Genomic DNA, 17,453 nt, shown 5'->3' on the forward strand with positions numbered 1-17,453 from the left:
TACATAATGTCAGAACATTTCCACATGGTGACACTTCAACAACTGCTTCTACTTCTACAGCAGGGCGACTTTATGTCTACTGTGGCCTTAACCCCTTCCATGCTCATGACGAGCGCAGCCAAGGTGTTAAAGGACACACATTTCCACATTCCAATTCATTCCGCTCATTACAAATATCTCAGATTTGTGATAGTGGGGCAGCATTACCAATTCAAAGTCCTACCATTTGGAGTCTCCACTGCTCCCAGGGTAATTACCAAATACCTGGCAGTAGTAGCAGCTTATCTGAGAAGATAACACATCCATGTCTTCCCATACCAGGATTACTGGCTCATCAAACCCAGCACTTATCAGAAGTGTCGCCAACACACACAAGCCACAATTCACTTACTACACTAACTGGGGTATATAGTGAATGCATTGAAGTCTCATCTGCGGCCTTCCAACATACAAACCTATCTGGGAGCCACCATATACACTCGAACAGCTCTAGCCTCTCCCAATGCAGCCAGAATTCTCCGTTTTCAGTCTCTTCTCACTCAGTTTCTGCCCAGCAAATCATTACCAGCAAGAGTCTTCATGCAACTGCTAGTAATGATGGCGTCTTGCTTTTTGATCATTCCTCATTGAAGACTTCACATGAAGGGGACCTTTCAAGAATGCTTAGCAAGTCAGTAGAACCAGTCGCAGGGTCAATTCACCGATCTAGTGTTGGTAGATGGCTGCACCCATCACCCTCTGCAGTGGTGGAAGCCACAACATGTATCCAAAGGGCGGACCTTCATTGATCCTGTTCTACAGATAGTGCTAACAGCAGATGCATCGCTCACAGGTTGGGGTGCTCGCTTACATGATTACACAATCCAAGGGTTATGGAGTCTAAAGCACAAACGTCTCCATATAAACCACCTAGAGCTACTAGCTGTGTTTCTAGCGTTCGGAGCCTTTCAAATTCACCTCATAGGTAAAGCTGTCCTAATCCACATGGACAACACGACAGCTGTGTATGATATACAAAAACAGGGGGGGGGGACACTCTCTCCAACTGTCACATCTAGCACACGCCATTTGGAAATGGGCTATTCACCACAAGATTTATCTCCTGGCAGAGCATCTTCCAGGAGTAAACAATCCGATTGCAGACCTTCTCAGCAAGCAAAGGCAGCAGATCCACGAGTGGGAACTTCATCCCCAAGTTCTTCTCCCCTACTTTCAGTAATGGGGATTTCCTCACATAGACCTGTTTGCCACAGCACAAAATACAAAATGCCCAAGCTTCGCCTCCAGGTTCCCACACCTTCTCTCCAAAGGCAATGCCCTATGGATGAACTGATCAGGGATATTTGCTTATGCTTTAATGCTTCTCCCACTCATTACACTAGTAGTTCAGAAGCTCAGACAAATACCCCTCACACTGATTCTTAAGGCTCCCCTGGTTCACTACCCTGCTGGAGCTGTAATTCCACATCAAAAGCTGCATCTCACCTCCAGTCTCCTCACTCAGATCCATGGAGAAAATAGGGCATCCAACTCTCAAAGAACTCAACCTAGCGATCTAGCTCCTGAAGTCATAGTTTGGTTATTTACAATTACCACCAGACTGGATGAATATCCTAAAAGAGGCTAGAAAGCCTACTACTGGGGCATGTTATGTAGCAAAATGGAAACGGTTTATTATCTAGTGTAACAATATTATCAATCCTCTTGATGTTTCTGTGCAGAACATCATCTGTTACATTTACAGCAATCTGGACTAGCCTATACATCCATTCGCGTACATCTAGGAGCAGTAGCTGCATACTTGAAAAGCAGACAACACTTATCTCTAGTGATTAAAGCCTTTATAGAAGGATTAAAAAGGCTGCTACCACCAGTAGATCCACCATTTGAGCACATGCACAGGTGTCAATTACAATTCCTCTAATGGAAGGTTGCCATTCTGATTGCAATCACTTCACTAAGGAGAGTTGGTGAACTCGAGGCATTAACTATACAGAGCCTTTCTTTCAGCTTCACAAAGACAGAGTAGTTCTTCGACCCAATCCTACATTTCTTCCCAAAGTAGTTTCTGCTTTTCATATCAATCAATCAGTTGAGTTACCTGTGTTCTTTCCTCAACCTGATTCTGTATCGGAACGAGCTCTACAAACATTTGATGTTAGAAGAGCTCTACAATATTATGTGGAATTTCGCAAAACAAAGCAACTTTTTGTTGCTTTTAGGCAACAACACAAAGGCAATCCCATATCTAAATCAGGCATTGCAAGATGGATTGTGAAATGTATCCAGACATGTTATGTGATTGCAAAAAGAACTTTGATAATACCCCCTAGAGCACAATCCACTCACAAGATAGGGGCTACTATGGCCTTCTAAAGCAATATTCCTGTAGCTGACATCTGTAAGGCAGCAATCTGGTCTACACCGCACACATTCACCAAGCATTATTGTGTAGATGTGTTAGTGAGGCAACAAGCTAATGTAGGCCAGGCAGTACTTAAAACACTGTTTCAAACAAGTGCAACAAATACAGGTTAGCCACCGCTTTGGGAGTATACTGCTGTATAGGGTGTGCAAAGCATCTACAGCTCACATGCCTCGAACGGGTAATGTTACTTACCCAGTAAGCATCTGTTCTTGGCATGTAGAGCTGTAGATACACATTCACCCACCTGCCTCCCCGGGTAACTGTAGTTGTTGCAGTTCTCACTTTACATACATACGCATGGACATGCCAAGAACTGATGCTTACTGGGTAAGTAACATTATCCTTTTGTTAAATAATAATGTAAATTATTTGTGTATATTTATTTTTAATTTAGAACAAAAATGGATACAATCCTTTTAACTTAATTTTGAATTAAAAAATTACCTTTAAAAAAAGATGTATTCATAAAATGAAATCCCCCCTAGAGTAAAAACATATATTTTTTATTATATATGAATAATTATTACAAATAACGTATAGAACTAAAAGTAATTTAATTAAATTGTAAGAAAAGTTAAATTTCATAATCTTTATTCATTATTTTAATCATCAGGAAAAACATAATTCAGGACACATAATTTTCAGCAGTACCCAGCATTGAGATCATCTCACAGATTGGCAGAACACAACAGCAAGTCATTAAAACAATAATGTTCCATGTTTGGTGAGTGTTGGTTATGGTGATGCAATTACATCCTCCCATTACCACCCCCAACAATTAAATAGTACATATCACACCCCCTTACTTCCTCCATTCCTCCCATGCCCACATCCTTAGCCCACTCCTGGTATATCCTTATCGTAAACCACCTAAGTTACATTCATGTGTTAATTCAAAGAAGCTTATTAAAATGTATTAAACATTTTATTTTTAAATAATTGTTAGAAGTTACATTTTTAACTATTTTAAATAATGTCATTTTATTTAACAATATTTCCTACTGAGTTCTATTTAAAGTCCTTTCCTCCATTATTTTCCATATGAGGGTACTGCAGTATCAGTGAATCACCATGTATTGTGCTGGTCTTACTACTGCTCCTTTTTGGCACTAATAACTTGCATTTAAAGATTTGTCTCCAGATGGAGAAGTGAGTCTACACTTTGAGTAACTTTACACTCGTAAATGGTGAATAGAAAAAAGTAATAAAGTTACTCAAAAGTGTATGAGTAAACTTACACATGCATATCACTCACAAGTGTGCATTACTTTTGTGAATTGCCCTGACTGTTTCTAGACTGCGTGGTGAAAGAGCAGAAGATTATGCTCAATCAAGGCAAGAAAACCAACAAGTATAAACTTCTGAAGCAGGCAATCCTGAATCTTGAAAAACAAAGCATTGGTAAGGTCTCCAGCGGTACAAAATGTACACAGCCACAGCCAATTCACTGAGCATCATTCATTGGGCAGTACGTAGACTACCATCCTCTTTGCAACCTAGAAAGGCCTTTCACTCCAAACCGCCAGCTTCATCCACAATTGCAGGCTTAGCCTCCCAGACCAAAAGATGGCCAATCTGGGGTAGACCAAGTTTGTCCCTAAGGGGAGATTCTTTGGAGACTATGTGAAGAAGAAAGGGTGCACTCAGGTTCCACAGCTCTGCTGATTATGGCAACTGGCAGTGAAACTGTGGAGTCTGCTTTCACCGAAGGCATGTTACTTCGGGTATTCCAACCTTATTGGAAGTCAACAACAAGAGACTAGACACCCTGAGCTGGAGTCTCAATTTCCACACAAGTGGTAACTTCACCAAGAAGTCTTTAACCCGACATTTAAGGCATGTGTTGGCCCAGCCATCGATAACTTTGGTGACCGAACAGAACTGAAAATCCAGCCATATCACCGAAGCAAGAAGCCTGTGTTTCTAGATGATGGCTTGATATTTAGACGCTTATGTGCCTTTTCTTATCTCTTGGTTTGCCGGAGTTGTAAAAATAACAAGTACAGCCCTTTGTTGCACATGCTATTTTGGTGACTGCAGTTTAGTCCGAGGAAACCTGGTTCTTATGAAAGATAAAACATCCACCTCTCTCAGAGGAGTGATCTTCGAACCTTAAAAGAAGAGAGTATCCTACGTCCCTCCCTACAATGTCTCAGCTGATTTTCAGGGTTCCTGAGGAGCTATTCCTTACCCACCTTAGCCTCCCTATAGAGAGCTTGGTATGTCCCTGGACGTCCCCAAGCAAAGTACTATCAAGGAGTGAGAGGTGGAGTTTCTGCACTTGGCCTTAACAAAGAACCCTGCAAACTAGTGTTGGGAATATCAACAAATACTCCATTTTCGCGAGTGTCTCTTAAGATTACTTTTGTGGCAATTGCATCAGAAACAAGCATCAGTATGCCAGTCCCTATAAAACATTCCATTGTGATAATGGGGGTCTTTTGAAACAATATTATGTTTTCCTTATACGGTTAACTTTACCACCCTAGTGGGAATCCCATTAATCTTCCTTAGCAAGGTAGCAGTCTTTGCAGCCTGCTTAGCGTATTTATTCCAACATGGCTACGACTTTTTGTCCTATGTTACCATTTTTCAAAATAACCTATTCATGACTTTCTTTAGGTCTAATGTCCAAGGCAACAGCACCTATTTTCTTTATTCTTGAAAGCTGTGCTAGAAAAAGTTCACAGTGATGGAATTGGCCCTGAGATAGTGCGAATTTGCAAAGGCTGAAGGATCTAAAACCTATTCTTTTTGGTGCCTGACGGGGTTTCTCTTTAGCTTGCGACACTGTGCTTTATTGCATAGTCAGAGCTTTTCCAAATTGTAACAGCAAGGTTGAGTGATGACAATGGATGCTCTGCTCTTTACCAGTGATGGGGTGCAACAAATGCAACAAATAAAAAGACCCTCTTCCATGGCATTCCCAGTTGGTGATCCCAGTGTAGTCGTTCATGGCTCAATATGGTCTCCCAAATATTTACTTTGGCCAAGTCGAGGGCTGCATGCATGTTTACGGCCTGTGAAGAATAATGACACTGAGTTGTATTTGCACATCTCAGCCTGATAGGAGGATCATTGTATCACACACAATACCAAACAGTGTGTCACAGAGCAAACTGCATGAGGTACAATGTCTGTCCCATAAGGAAATTCATGTGATGGTGACCTAAAAACTCAACACAAGTATATGCCTCTATTCTTAACCCAACCACTACGATTGAAGTGCTTCACATTACATCCATCAAAGAGTGCAGTGCCTAGATTACAGACTTCAAGAGGATCGTTCTCCAAGAGTTCATAATAACTGTGTAAAAATAAATGGAAATGCCTCCCAGAGAAAATGTCCACTGTTGGCAACAACCCGATCCTTCATGAACACTGAAGAATTAGCCATCACAGAGTTCTATAAATTCACATCTTCCATTCCCCTCTTTGATGCCGCAGAAGAAATACTGCTGCACCTCGTCGTCCCATCCGCTACGAACCTATAAGTGATTGCATTCTGCAGTGTACCCTGGAAACGAAGCCTAACTCTCTTGACTCCGAATAATAACCTATATTTGAGAAATGTAGATCCAGAAAGAAAAACTAAGTACATTAAAGCAGCTCTTTTTGTATAACAGGTTTGGCAAGCCATCTTTTGCCGACTGGCCACTCCCTGCATCTTGTGACTATTCAATGCATGTGGTAACATGCCAACAAATACGTTGCATTTCCAGTTACAAATGTGACCGCCATTAAAGTGCATCCAATTTCTTGAACCAGCTATTCTTGAGGATGAAGGATACTCAAAAAACTTGAAGATTGTTCATTTGTGAGTCTTGAGGTATTCTTACATATGTAACCCAGGATCAATATCGCGTAGTGCCTCTCCACCTGTTTTGGGCAGTGTCAGTACTCAATGGTTTCAAATAGTTTTATCTAAAATTAATTCAGATGTATTCGTTGTATGTGGGATTCAAAGGGACTGGTGAGGCAAGCACTGGCTTTTGCTTGCTGTGCAAAGTAAGCAGATGTTGACTTAGAAGAAACAGGCTGTTAAAAACAGTTTTGGTTATTGCATAGCCTGTTTTACTTATTCCTATGTGATAATAACACATAGAATAAGTTTGTCCAGAGGCACTGACTCTGCTCTGTTCCTTCTGCTAAAAGAGCGCTAGTTACTTAAGACAACCCAGAGCATTGCTCCCTTTCAGCATTGTGTTTGACGCCTTTAGGACTCTTATGCCATATTGAGAACCAAGAACTTAGTCAATTTTGTGTCGTTGGTCCTTCAACCTCCATGAAGTCCAGGAGCTGCTCAGAAAGTCGCAGTTTTGATAGATGAGCACCCCTGCCAAGGCGAGGCCAATGCCCACATAGCTGAACAAAGTCAAGACTCCACCAAAGAGAATCCTTGACAGAATGAGGTTGACAGCCAAGTTTAGGTTCCCCAGGATATGGATGGTGACAGCAGATGTCAGCGCGATGACCTGAATGCTGGCCAGGTTGTAGAGGACTGACCCAAGGCAGCTGAGGAGGATGAACAGCCACAGCCTGTTGTCGCAATGCGGCGGGATGTCCCATGCCTTGCCGAGCTCCAGGAACGCGGCTGCAAGGAAGAGGATGAAGAAGCTGGGAATGGACATCAGATAGAGCAAAGTCGCAGAGTTTATTTTTTCTTCCTTTAGAATGCTACCTGCAAAGAAAAAGTGCAAAAGAGATGTTATTACAACTTTGTAAAGCACCTACAACAATTCAGACTCAATGGGCATTGACTGAGGGACAATATTCACTGAAATATATGTAACACTTCACATTTAAAAATGGATTTCTGTCTCTCAACTCAGAAAGAACTAATCCCAAGCAACTTGGGGGGTCATCATCTTACACTTCCTAGTAGAGGGGGACCTACTGAATCAGTGAGTGAAAGTTACATGAAGGGATTTATACATTTGCTGGCAACATACCTGTGCTTTGGACCACTTCTCAAGGGTGCAGTCAGAGCCTGTATGGTTATGAATCAAGAGGACCCAGTGCACCACATACACATTCCGCACACTAGTCCCTTTTTGCCAACTCCCAGTGTGGGAACTCTGACTTATATGCCTAAGATTCTTAAAAGGTTTAATCTAGTTAGCGTATGGATATTGGTTGGGCATAGGAAGGATTTTAGATGGTAAAGTCTTTGAAAGAATGAATGGTGTTTTGATACCTCTGTGGGTAAAATTTTCATGAAAAGCGATCAACAAAGACTCCGTGTCATAAGTGTTTATGGCCTCTCACTGTCAGGCTTAGTCTTCGAGGAGTTTACAAAGGCCTGAGAGCACTGGGTCCTTTATTGGACTCAGAATGTCATAAAAAATGATACTGTGGCATTTCTGTTTTTCCTATATTATAAACCACGAGTTAGTTAGTGCTTAGGACACTGGATGCTGAAAGAGACATTTCAGAATAACCGACCAGTAGCAGTGGAAGAGGACATTTAGGAAGCACATCAACCAATGTCAGCGCACATTCTTCCAATGACCTCCCAGGGCCATGTCTGGAAAAACATCTAGAAGCACACTAGAGACTACGGGACTTATTTATGAGCCCTTGCGTAACTTTTGTGCCACCGATGCGTCATTTTTTGTGATGTACCAGCGGCGTAAAAAGTGAGCCTTGTTGAACCATATTTACAAAGTGACGCATCTAGGTAGATGCTGCACTTTGTAAACCCCTGTGTCACATTATACCTGCGCGGGGTATAATGTAGCAGGGGGGCGCTCCGACACAAGAAAGGGTTGTAGAAGTTATGCAGTGAAATCTATAAGATTTCACTGTGCCACTTCTAGGACTCAAAAGCGTCAACACCTTACGCCTGCCTCATGACCGTTGTAATACTGACGCAGGCACATTTCACATGGGACTTGTCCATGTGTAATGACCCATTGCTGGAGTTGCCTCACTTTTGTGACACACTCCTCAATGCGTCATTTTTGTGCCTACAGATACGTCAGAAATACTGACGTATCTGTAACTCCTTACGACATGATGCGCCATACTGTAAATATGACGCATGATTGGTGTCGCAAGGAGGTGGCAATGAAAAATGAAGCATCACTGTTTTCTCGCAGCAATGCGTCACTTTTCATAGATAAGGCCCTATGTACTCTTAAAACAGGAGTATGAATAATCAAACAGCACAGATCTACCAGCACTTCAGCCATCTATATACTTTTGTGCTTCATGTGATGTTAAGAGCATATGGGGGGGGCTAAGTTTAGACCTAGCAGGAACCTTGTGTATCTGACCCATCAGGTACCAGATTATGGAACATTTATGGACTGTGAATAGTGTGTCACCTATGAAAACACTGCCCCCTGCATCCTAATCATGCACAGGTCCCTACACCTCTGCCCAGTCCTGCATGCTTTAAATCATGCTCCGCTTCTCGAACATCTACAAGATTTCCACTTCCATCAAAGTAGCCCTTGCCATATGAACACATCCTATACATTTTGGTAGTGACTGTACATTGGAACGAATTGATAAACCTGGATTCTGTACCAATTGTCATGATTGTTTCAAAGCTAGAACTTCTGGTTAGTACCTTACAGAGTGGTGCGTGTAATGATTTGTTCACCTTCTACTCATTGTCTCCTTATTCTGTAGGGCCCTTCGTGCTCTTCACAAAATGTGGTCAGCATTGCCTATTGAGTTCTTATAATCTGGTCAATTCTACAATTCAGTGTCAGTGAGTCACACCCATTCCTTAAGACCTGCCATGACGCTCCATGAGATCACTTTCAATGTGACTAGTATAGTCCTATGGAGCACTGCATTGTTTAAGGCAAATCTACCCGTAGAGCAAACACTTTGGGACCATGGGCCATATGTATCATAGTTCCGTTTTGCGATTCCTAAATAGCGATTTTTAAGGAATCGCTATTTAGGAATCGCAAAATGGTATGTATGAAGAAAATCGCTTTTAATTAGTGATTCCTTAATCTTCCTTAATTGTGAATTCCCATTTTGTGAATTCGCAATTAAGGAATAATTTCCAATGCATTCCTAGGGGCCAGGAGGCCCATAGGAATGATTTCCAAATAATTCTCAAATTGTGAATTCGCAATTTGCTAATCGCATTTTGAGAATTATTGCAAGGGTGCAGGGGTGTCTCAAGAACACCCTGCTGCACCCCTGTAAATGACATGTGTGTGCATATGGCGCACATACATGCCCTATGGGCATGTATGTGCGTCACATGCCACAATCAAAAATACAAATTAGTGTATTTTGAACAGAAATCGCAATTTACCACCAACTGGAAGTTGGTGGTAAATTGCGATTCCTTAAGCTGAATTCGCAACAGTAAAATGCTTCATACGTAGCATTTAAGGAATCACAAAATTGCGATTCCTTAAATGCTATGGCAAATTAAGGAATCACAAGTATTGGCGATTCCTTAAGATGCGATTGTTTGATACATTTCAATTCATGCTAATTAGCCTTTTGCGATTCGCAAAGGCCGAAATTCGGCGAATATCGGCCTTTGTGAATCAAAAAAGGCTTGATACATATAGCCCCATTTCCCTGCTTAATTTGTAAAAGAATAAGTGATAGGGCACAAAATTGTGCTCCAAACCTTGCGACTCGCGCTATCAGATGTTGAGGGCGCCGTATACCAGTATTGTGCAGCCTTGATTCCACCTCGGGTCTCTTTCACCCTGTTCCTTCTGCTGCCTTCGTGGCTCATGAGATCACAGATAGCGCGGGGAATGCCAGGACAAGACCGGTAAGCAACTGCTACTCCTACATGACATTAACCAACAAAACTATGAGGCCTAAGTAATCAAAAACGTGTAGAAATGATCATTCTGGCAAGCCTGGAAAAGGAGGGGAATGCCGCTGGAACGTGAAGTGACTTGCATGCAGCAAAGATGTATAGAAGTGGTGGGGAACCCTGTTCAGAATACGTAATGCAATAACAAAAGCTTACGTCCTTGATGTTCTGATATGAATCTGTATACTTAATTAAAAGAAAAAAAAAGAAACGATCATTCTGTGTCTGTTTTTCTTCTTTGCTCTTCTTTCAATTCAATGGACAGATATGAACTTTTCACTCTTTCTGACAGAAATGTAATTTCCCTCATTTCATGTATTCAAACAATTGAGTTTTCACTATTCAAACCATGAAATAGCATTGCAATGCATAGTATTAATTTATCTAATGTATTTTATATCGTTTATGCCATAGTTTATATAATCCACATGACACCAAGACCAGAACTGAGGCTATGAACAAGGTTGTAAGCTTCACTGCAAGAAGAGAGAACAAAAGCATTCAGGAAACAACCTGCGAGGATCCGGAAATAGGGATTGAGTTGTTGAGTGAATGTTCTAAATTGAAGTATAAATAATGAATATGTGAAGAGTCTTTGGAATAAGCAAGCCCATGGACGGATTGGTAGAAAATACAAAAAAAAATTGCAATCGAGCAAGAAAAGGGAACCAGAAGGGAGAGGCGAAAAAATAGAGAAATGCATGCAGTCGGAATACATATTCAAAGGAGGCGAATAGATCAGCTGAAGAGATTGAAGACCCCGTGCTATGAGGCCATGTGGTCTTCAATCCTGCATTGAGTACCTCAATGCAGGATACAATATGAGAGCAGGAAAGAAAAGCAACCCTTTCTTCCTAGTATGAATTGAAGACAGTATTGGTTTCTTCAAAACATAGAGGAAACATATTCAAGTGCATGAACAGTAAGGCTGGTAAAAGAAACTTCTTCAACCCGTTCACTTGGAAGTCATAAGAGGGGTTAGGAAAAACATCAGCACAGCCAAATGGTTACTAGAAATATGATTTGCTTTAGTAGGTGTAGAATGCAATCTTCATGCTTGTGGGTATCTAAGCATTGATCGAGCAGCATCCCGGAAGCAAGAACGCCTCGTGGTTCACCAACGACCTCAAAAACTCCAAGAAAACCTGCCGCACCCTCGAGAAAGCCTGGCGCCACGACCAGACAACGGAGAACATGACAGCCCTCAAGAACGCCACCCGCAAACACCACCAGATGGTCCGCACCACCAAAAGGATAACATTCAAAGCACATCTGGACAACAACACCCACACAGCAAGGAACTCTTCAACATTGTTAAAGAGCTCTCCAACCCCAGCACCTTCAACAACGACATCACACCCTTGCAAGACCTCTGTGACTCACTCGCCCCGTTCTTTCACTGTAAGATCGCCGACATACACAACAGCTTCAGCGCACAGACCACACACCCAACCACCGAACCAGCGCCCCCCACCACCACCCTCTGCAACTGGACCCCGATCAGCACCGAAGACACCACCCGCACGATGAACACCATCCACTCCGGCTCCCCCACCGACCCCTGTCCTCACCATATCTTCGATAATCAAAAATTGACCTAGTCCTCAAGGCAACACAGAAATATGTGGGACTATAAACAGTTCTAGATTGTCAGAAGAGCATTCTAATAATATCTCTAATTGTAGAAATGATAACTCTGTTTCAGTCTATTGCCAAAACTAAAAATAAGCCCATCTCTGATAAACAGAAACCCGAACAACACAGTACAAACATCCACCAGAAGGGCAACATTTAGAAAAAGGTGTGAATAGCTAGATGACACCTCACGGGCGCACCACCAATGGGACCCCTGGTTGGTACTCACCAGGTCGGCCCTGTTCTCATCATCGGTGTCAAATAGCTTAACGTAAACGTGTCCAAAACCCAAAGTAAAGAAAGAGACAGTGAATGGTGCAGTGTACACACAACATATATGTGACACAGACTAACAACGTTCAACATATAACACACACAAAACTGCGCAACAAGATACAACTCTTTCTTTATTTATATTTTCTTGTTGCATTGCAGTTAACATGTAATATAAAAGGGGGAGTTATGAATACTACCTATCGTCTCATACTCAGCCCACAGCCGACATGTTTCATTGCCTTAGGTATTGTATCAGGCAATTTCTTCAGGGCAAACGTACATTAAAGGTGTCACTGCCAGCAATACTGTGCTTTAAAGTGCTGAAAATCAAAAACATAGAACACATATATATATATATATATATATATGTAGACAGCTGCCTGTAGCATTACTGCATATTTAACTCTACATTGCACCCAGTAATAGACAAAAATTGCTCTTTACCTAGAGACATCTTTAGCTTTCATACCATTACCAAACTGGCTCTGTGAAAACTCTTAGACCCACTTTCAATCGGTAAGTGTGGTCTCGCCTCCCTTCTATGTTCGCCTGGACAGGAGACACGGAAGAAAAGCGCCATAAGGGCGCGCATTAAAATCAGCTTTTCTAATCTCACCGTCTTAACATTATGTTGTCCTGCATCTGCGTGCTTACTAGTGGAGGGACTTCAAACGGCGTTTCCTCAGCACCGGAGCGCCGTGAGTAGGGCACGTAGTGTATTTATCTGTATTTCCGCATTGCCTGGCTGTGATTGGGCGGTAACACCACGTGAGTAGCAAGTCGCTGATTGGATCCGCAAATCACGTGATCGTCCCCGCCGGCAAGCATCTGATGTCATAAAATTGTTTATATTAGTATTCTGTTATATTTTGTGCGTCCTATTATATTGTTGTGCGGTGGGACAAACATAAAGACAGAACAATCTGGCCTCCGCGGGGGATATAGAGGATCGGAAAACATTACCGATCCTCAAGCACAAATGTCACCTCCCAGAACTCAAAAAGCATGGGGGCCATCTTGGAACAGTGTAGCTTCACAAAATTATAGCTGGCTCCAAGGGAGAAACACACTTCAGTCTGTTCATTATCACCTCGTTTAATTCCTAATGCCCATTAAGGACCTACTTTAATAGTATATTAATAGTGTGTTAAAGGCCAGGAATTTAGGTGGAGGGATGTTCTCAGTATTTACAGTTAAAAAAGCAAGGGTCAGCTACCCTGAGTGTCTGATATAATTATCAAAAGTACCACTTATCAAATTGAATCAGATAAATGAATAATTCCTATATTTACAGTGTGATCTATATGTCATCGGATTTTAACAATCTAAAATCCGATGACATATAGATCACACTGAGAACATCCCTCCACCTAAATTCCTGGCCTTTAACACACTATTAATATACTATTAAAGTAGGTCCTTAATGGGCATTAGGAATTAAACGAGGTGATAATGAACAGACTGAAGTGCGTTTCTCCCTTGGAGCCAGCTATAATTTTGTGAAGCTACACTGTTCCAAGATGGCCCCCATGCTTTTTGAGTTCTGGGAGGTGACATTTGTGCTTGAGGACCGGTAATGTTTTCCGATCCTCTATATCCCCCGCGGAGGCCAGATTGTTCTGTCTTTATGTTTGTCCCACCGCACAACAATATAATAGGACGCACAAAATATAACAGAATACTAATATAAACAATTTTATGACATCAGATGCTTGCCGGCGGGGACGATCACGTGATTTGCGGATCCAATCAGCGACTTGCTACTCACGTGGTGTTACCGCCCAATCACAGCCAGGCAATGCGGAAATACAGATAAATACACTACGTGCCCTACTCACGGCGCTCCGGTGCTGAGGAAACGCCGTTTGAAGTCCCTCCACTAGTAAGCACGCAGATGCAGGACAACATAATGTTAAGACGGTGAGATTAGAAAAGCTGATTTTAATGCGCGCCCTTATGGCGCTTTTCTTCCGTGTCTCCTGTCCAGGCGAACATAGAAGGGAGGCGAGACCACACTTACCGATTGGAAGTGGGTCTAAGAGTTTTCACAGAGCCAGTTTGGTAATGGTATGAAAGCTAAAGATGTCTCTAGGTAAAGAGCAATTTTTGTCTATTACTGGGTGCAATGTAGAGTTAAATATGCAGTAATGCTACAGGCAGCTGTCTACATATATATATATATATATATATATATGTGTTCTATGTTTTTGATTTTCAGCACTTTAAAGCACAGTATTGCTGGCAGTGACACCTTTAATGTACGTTTGCCCTGAAGAAATTGCCTGATACAATACCTAAGGCAATGAAACATGTCGGCTGTGGGCTGAGTATGAGACGATAGGTAGTATTCATAACTCCCCCTTTTATATTACATGTTAACTGCAATGCAACAAGAAAATATAAATAAAGAAAGAGTTGTATCTTGTTGCGCAGTTTTGTGTGTGTTATATGTTGAACGTTGTTAGTCTGTGTCACATATATGTTGTGTGTACACTGCACCATTCACTGTCTCTTTCTTTACTTTGGGTTTTGGACACGTTTACGTTAAGCTATTTGACACCGATGATGAGAACAGGGCCGACCTGGTGAGTACCAACCAGGGGTCCCATTGGTGGTGCGCCCGTGAGGTGTCATCTAGCTATTCACACCTTTTTCGAAATGTTGCCCTTCTAGTGGATGTTTGTACTGTGTTGTTCGGGTTTCTGTTTATCAGAGATGGGCTTATTTTTAGTTTTGGCAATAGACTGAAACAGAGTTATAATTTCTACAATTAGAGATATTATTAGAATGCTCTTCTGACAATCTAGAACTGTTTATAGTCCCACATATTTCTGTGTTGCCTTGAGGACTAGGTCAATTTTTGATTATCGTTTGATTGAGTGGAGGGCGATCTAGTCCTTGTTGTCCCTCTTGACTCCTATTGTTCGAATACTCACCATATCTTCAACAAAGCCGACTCCATCATTGCACCCCATCTCCGGGACTCCGGGACATCATTAACAGCTCCTTCGCATCAGCCACCTTCCCGGAGAGCTGGAAACATGCCGAGCTCAGCGCCCTCTTGAAGAAACCCACCGCGGACCCCACGGACCTCAAGAACTTCCGCACCATCTCGCTCCTCCCTTTTCCTGCCAAAGTCATCAAGAAGACCGTCAACAAACAACTCTCCGCCTTCCCCGAGACTAACGGATCCCACGACCCCCTCGCAGTCCGGTTTCCGAGCAAACCATAGCACCGAGACCGCCCTCATCACAGCTACCGACGACATCAGGTCCCTGCTCGACAACGGGGAAACAGCTGCCCTCATCCTCCTGGACCTCTCAGCAGCCTTTGACACCGTATGTCACCGCACCCTGATACAACGCCTCAGCAACACCGGAATCCAAGGAACGGCCTTGGGGTGGATCATCTTGTTCCTCGCCGGAAGAACCCAGAGAGTCCGCCTCTCCCCGTTCCGATCCGCGGCCACCAAAGTCATCTGCGGCGTTCCGCAAGGATCCTCGCTCATCTCCACCCTCTTCAACGTCTACATGAGCCCCCTGGCAGCCATCACACGCCAACGAAATCTGAACATCATCTCCTACGCTGATGACACCCAGCTGATCCTCTCCCTTACCAATGGCCCCACCACAGCCAGAGCCAGCCTCGAGGAAGGAATGAGGGACGTCGCAGAATGGATGAAGCTCAGCCGTCTGAAACTGAACTCAGACAAGACGGAAGTCCTCATCCTGGGACCATCTCCTTCTGCCTGGGATGACTCCTGGTGGCCCCCTGCCCTGGGCACCGCCCCCAAGCCAACGGACCATGCTCGAAACCTGGGCTTCATCCTGGACTCCTCCCTCACGATGTACAAGCAAGTCAACACTGTCTCGCCATCCTGCTTCAACACCCTGCGCATGCTCCGTAAGATCTTCCGGTGGATCCCCACCGAAACCAGGAAGACGGTCACCCAGGCCCTCGTCACCAGCCGACTAGACAACGGGAACACCCTCTACGTTGGAACCACAGCCAAACTCCAGAAAAGACTCCAGCGCATACAGAACGCCTCTGCACGACTCATCCTGGACATCCCATGCCACAGCCACATCTCTGCCCATCTGAGAGACCTGCACTGGCTCCCCGTCAACAAGAGGATCACTTTCAGACTCCTGACCCACGCACACAAGGCTCTCCATGACATGGGCCCCAAATACCTCAACAGCCGCCTCGCATTCTGCACACCCACTCACCAGCTTCGATCCGCCAGCCTCGCCACCGTCCCACGAATTCGCAGATCCACCGCTGGAGGAAGATCCTTCTCCTACCTGGCTGCCAAGACAAGGAACTACCTCCCCACCCACCTACGGCTGACCCAGGATCATCTCTCCTTCAGGAAACAACTCAAGACCTGGCTGTTCGAGCAGTAGCGACTCCCCCTCCCCCCAGCGCCTTGAGACCCTAGCGGGTGAGTAGCGCACTCTACAAATTTGCTGATTGATGGATTGCTTGAGCAGACAACGCTACAAAGCAGTGGTTAAAAGCTTCAAGAATATCCGAAGAAAAGGCACAAGATTAAACATAACAAGAAGGTGTTTAGAGTAGATATAAAACAAAAGAGGATTGTGGATGGAACAGATGTGAATCTGTAGACCATGCCACATCTTGGGGCCAAAATGAGATAGGCAGGGGATCAGCGGCATGTTATCTGCTTCCACTTCTTTTCCTCTGGTGGCATGGCTGGGTTTGGCGTTACCCAGCACAAGAGTGGGCACACATCCCTGGTTAAGTGTACAAAGTATATTCTGGAAAATGTGTCAATTATACTCACTACGGGGTGTTTATATGTACTTAGTGGCCTAACCTGTTCTTCAGGGGTCAGGAAACCCTATTTACATAAATCACTCTGGTCCAAATCCAACTTCTTTTCAGTAGGGTGCGTGCCATGCTCAGAAACTGTATCTTATCTTACTTATTGTTTGTGCATTTCAGGTAAGTATCACCTGAGCACATTAGCGTTATTTTAAAATGTCTCACATTTTTTCCACCTCACTAAAAATCCAGGTAAATAGGCCTCCAAGAGCGGTTACTAGGGATCCTTGGCCCCGAGGAAGGCCCCAGACCCATATGGGCTTCTTGAATGGGCAGAAACATGCTGGCCTAACTCTTACAGCAGTGTGAGTCATTGTTCTCAAACTACCGCCCCACTAGTTTTTAAGCTTACCTAATGTACCCACAAATAAAGGCAAATAACCGGGATACATTCACATATTTTTAACTCACTGTTCTGGATCCCTCTAGTCCAGTAGCTTATATCTGAGAACTCCC

At 43.3% G+C, this 17,453-nt stretch overlaps 1 protein-coding gene across 1 annotated transcript in view; it reads right to left on the bottom strand.

Moving 5' to 3' along the window:
- Positions 1-2,934: 2,934 nt before the first annotated feature.
- Positions 2,935-17,453, bottom strand: part of SLC35E4 (solute carrier family 35 member E4) — an 89,164-nt gene continuing 74,645 nt past the window's right edge. Inside the window, exon 2 of the mRNA XM_086943303.1 lies at positions 2,935-7,109. Coding sequence (XP_086799429.1) covers positions 6,679-7,109 — 431 coding nt within the window. The 3' untranslated portion in view covers positions 2,935-6,678. The remainder of the gene's footprint in view (positions 7,110-17,453) is intronic.

This window comes from Lissotriton vulgaris, chromosome 11, assembly GCF_964263255.1.
Source record: "Lissotriton vulgaris chromosome 11, aLisVul1.2, whole genome shotgun sequence".
Taxonomy (NCBI): domain Eukaryota; kingdom Metazoa; phylum Chordata; class Amphibia; order Caudata; family Salamandridae; genus Lissotriton; species Lissotriton vulgaris.